Source organism: Pleurodeles waltl, chromosome 12, assembly GCF_031143425.1.
Source record: "Pleurodeles waltl isolate 20211129_DDA chromosome 12, aPleWal1.hap1.20221129, whole genome shotgun sequence".
Taxonomy (NCBI): domain Eukaryota; kingdom Metazoa; phylum Chordata; class Amphibia; order Caudata; family Salamandridae; genus Pleurodeles; species Pleurodeles waltl.
In genome coordinates this window covers 712,315,872-712,320,156 of record NC_090451.1, presented here as the reverse complement: position 1 = coordinate 712,320,156, position 4,285 = coordinate 712,315,872, and the positions used below count along the sequence as shown (strand labels likewise).

General features: G+C 39.8%; 1 protein-coding gene across 1 annotated transcript; it reads left to right on the top strand.

The window, feature by feature from the left end:
- Positions 1-1,152: 1,152 nt before the first annotated feature.
- On the top strand, positions 1,153-1,767 carry LOC138267292 (olfactory receptor 11A1-like). Its single transcript, XM_069216146.1, has one exon. It carries the CDS (start codon positions 1,186-1,188, stop codon positions 1,765-1,767), a length of 582 nt encoding a protein of 193 aa, XP_069072247.1. The 5' UTR covers positions 1,153-1,185.
- Positions 1,768-4,285: the final 2,518 nt, after the last annotated feature.

The following is a 4,285-nucleotide window of genomic DNA, read 5'->3' as shown; positions in this document are numbered from 1 at the left end:
AGGGGCAAAGTAAGTGCAGGTTCCTTTTTATGATTGATCTTATTGAATTGTGACTGTTTTTATATGAACTTTGTTATGCTTGTAGGGGGCAGAGTATGTGAATTGTCTCCAAATCTGTTTGTTATTTTATAACGTGAGGATATATTTTTTTAAGTGTTTTTTATTGTGTTTTTATGGTCAAGTAGGCAGAAAAAAGGCTGATGATGTTGTTGATAAATTTGTCTAAAGGTGGATTGTTAGGCCTTCAACCAGAGGGAGGGTCCATATTTTGAGATAACTGGCTCACAAGGAGGACAGAGATTACACCAATGAGGGTGCTAAGTGAAAGCCAGAGGCAAGCAGAGGTTTCGCTGATTTACTGACTGGTCTTTCAGTTTGACAAGATGTTTTAAATTGAGCTCTATTAAAGATATGTGAAAAGTGTGAAAGGTTTTAAAGGTGTGACATACAAATATGTTAAAATATACAAAACATGTGACAACACTTCTCAGAAATGCAGAACAGGAAGAAGGACAAAACACCAGAAAACATTTGATCTCTTGTACTCTTCAGGCAATCTGATATGTAAACCATTATATACATTATATAAATAAATGTCCTGAAAGTAAAAGAGACACTTAGATGGAAGAAAATGCTTTCTTGCCTTTGATCTACTGTCTTCAAAACATTTGAATAGGCATGTCTGAATTCTGGGAGCTCCTATGACCTTTTAAACGCACACACTGGTTGAATAATTAAAATAGTTATTATCTTTTTCAAATAAATGAAATTAATTAATAGGAATCCATTATTTTATCTTTCCCCCTTTTCTTAGATGATGTAGACAACATGACCAGATGTTCAGAAAATACAACTGATGTCCCAAGATTCCTCATCCTTGGTTTTCAGATTCACCTAGAGTTGAAGCTTTTGCTTTTCCTTATTTTCTTATCTATCTACCTAGTCACAGTGGTTGGGAATACAATAATTCTTATAACAGTTGCTGCTACTAACACCCTCCACTCTCCTATGTACTTTTTCTTGGGCAATTTGTCCTTTTTGGAAATCTGTTTCACCACAAACACCGCTCCCACCATGCTGGGTGGATTTTTATCAAGCAAGGTCATGATTTCTCTTTCTGGCTGTGTTGTACAGTTGCACACCTTAGGCTGGCTCACTTGTACTGAGTGCTCGCTCCTGACATTGATGGCTTACGACCGATATTTGGCTATTTGTTATCCATTGCACTACAACTGTCTCATGAGCCAAACTGTTTGCCTTACTCTAGTCCTATGTATCTGGACATCCGGGTTTCTTGCTGCGATGATCATAAGCATGTTGATTTACCAGCTGGACTTCCCAGCTCAGCCTCAGATTGACCGCTTCTTCTGTGATTTTATGCCTCTTCTAAAAGCAGCCTGCTCAGACGTCTCATTGCCTGAGATGTTTCGCCTTGTTGCATCATTCACAGTAACACTAATTCCTTTTCTCTTAATCATCACATCCTATGTCTATATTATTTCCACCATCTTGAAAATTCCTTTGGCTACGGGCAGACACAAAGCCTTCTCCACCTGCAGTTCCCACCTCTTGGTGGTTGCCATGTACTTTGGGACATTGATTGCTTTATATGTGGCACCGTCAACCAGCAACGCCGTGAATCTAAACAAAGCCCTTTCCTTGCTTTACACAGTGGCTACACCAATGTTCAACCCCATTATTTACACCCTGAGGAACAAGGAGATCAGAGAAGCCTTAAGACTCACTTTCAGAATCAGCTCTGGGTGACAAGGAGATGGAGGTGGCAAACTCTTATGGAAAAAAAACATAAAGTAGCATGAACGATTGTAATCCAGTTTATGAATATTCAAAGACTAATCACCCAATCAGTGTGGAATTGAAAGATGCCTCTATTCTGTATTCCGCATAAGATGTAGCAAGTTTCCCAATTATCCTATGTATTTTGCAGAATTGAGAAGGTCATGATTTGCATATAGTTTGCATGTATTCACCAAGTTCTACAAAAGTTTAATTGCTTAATTTTTTGGGTATATGATTCAAAACACATTTTGTAGTAAATCCATTCTTATTCGATACCATGCTTTTTACTTTTGTTGCACACACTGTCATATTTTGATTACACCACAAACTCTCACAGGCCTCTTTCTCTCCGTGGCATTTCGTCGAAGCCTAAAACACTCACTTTTCTATTATTATCTGTTAACCACATTCAAGATTTGTGACAACATTTTTCATGTGATTTGAGTCCCTAAGTCCAGATAAACTCACATACACGTACCACCTGTTGTAGAACTGGGCTAATTTATTGTTCTGACTCCAGTATTACTACAATTGGAAGTCTGTTCTTGGTAGATGGTTTAGGTTACTGCCATTTTTTTTCTGGACCTATATAAATGTAATCTACTTTTTACAGTTCACCTTTATTCAGTCAAAACTTTCATAGGCCACCAACTCATAGATCCTTGCCACTGCAAGAGATTAGAAGGAGTCCAATAGCACAGCCTGATGTAACTTGTAGGGCGCATTGGTCAGCTATTCTTACGCATTTGGCAATTTGATGGGTCAAGACACTTAGGGCCTCAGGTAAAAAGCAATTTCACATTTGCAACTTCAAATTGGAGCCTTTACAACCTCAAAGTGGCAATTTTAAATGTGCAAAACCACACTGTAACCTGCATGCGTTGGTACCTATGTTCCATATGCTTATAAGAAGGTAGTTTTATAGTACCCAATAGTAACTGGAAATAAATACTTTTCAATTTTTATATGTTTTAACATTTGCTACTTTTATAAGATAAACTATCTTAACTTTAGATCAGAGGTAATTGGAAGTTAACTATATTATTTGTGTCTTTTTTATGAAGAAATCCAGAAAAAGTCTGAAAACTTTCATATAGATTCATTAAACAACATTGGGGGCTTGGTAGTAGAACAATCAACATCCTGTTCTTCTTTGTGAATGTGAGGTGTATGTGCAAGTAAAACTGATGCTGAGAGAAGTTGTCTGGTGGGTTGGTGGAAGTAAAGCCAGTGACTGAGGTATGCGGGTCCTGTATTGTGTAGTGACTTGAACGCATGTGAGAGAAGTTTGACATGGCAGTGCCTCTGAATGGGGAGCCAGTGGAGCAGCTCACTGATAAGTGGTGTGGTGTAGGTTTAGTGCAAGAGGTTGAGGATGAGTCTGGCAGCGGTACTTTGAATTGTTTGAAGTCTGTGAAGAAGATAGGCTAAGATGCTAGCAGAGTGCATTACCATAGTCCAATGTGCTTGTGATTAGGGACCACATGAGGGTACGCTTGGTTGGCCATTTGAATATTTTACTTAACATGCACAGGATGTGGGAGCAGGAGGAGGTGTGAGTGCTGTCCTGGGACTTTATAGTGACGTTGGTGTTCAGGATGAGGCCTAGGTTCCTAGCACGGTTGGTTGGGGTGAGCGTGGGTCAAAGATTGGCAGGCCACCAGGTGGAGTCCCAAGGTGAACTCTTGTTCCCAAAGAGTACCACTTCAGTTTTGCCAGTGTGGAGTTTGAGGCAGTTTTCTTTCAGCCAATAGGCCACACTGTTTGTCTTGGTGGTGACTGTGTCCTCTGAGAGGGAAAAAATTAGCTGGGTGTCACTGGCATAGGAGATGATGTTGTGGGATCCGATGATGTTTGTTAGAAGAGCCATGTTTTTGTTGAAATGTGTGGAGCTGAGTGATGATCCATGTGGGACTCCACAGATGCGGTAATAGGTTCTGATGTGAACGCTGAGAGTTTTACTCATTGTAATATTCTGGAGAGGAAGGAAGCTATCCATTTAAGTGCTGATCATTGTATTCCCGCTGTGTGCAGTGTGGCGATGAGTGTGTGGTGGGCGATGGTGTTGAAAGTGCTGGAGAGGTCGAGGAGGATGAGTGGGGTGGTCTGTCCATGGAAGATGGACATTTGGTACAAGATCTGGCAATCCTTTTAGAAGAACAGAAACTAATGGAAACATGAGTACAATAATTGCAAATAAATTGAATTCCTCATTAGACAACAGTTAAGCGTGAGCGATAGAAATCATTATGGAATATTCTGTGGATAGGAAAGACAGATGTCTTCAGTGCATTTTTCTGAGCTCAGACTGGTCTCTACAACACACAAACAATTAACCACAGAGCTAATTTTCTCAGCAATCCACTTTTGAGAAGCCTACTTAGGCGTAGTGGTAAGTCAACCACTTCCAATTATTGTTGTTCCCTTTGATTGATGTTTGACTGAATCTTACCAGTCCTAAACTCATTCACGTTCTCCTCAGAAT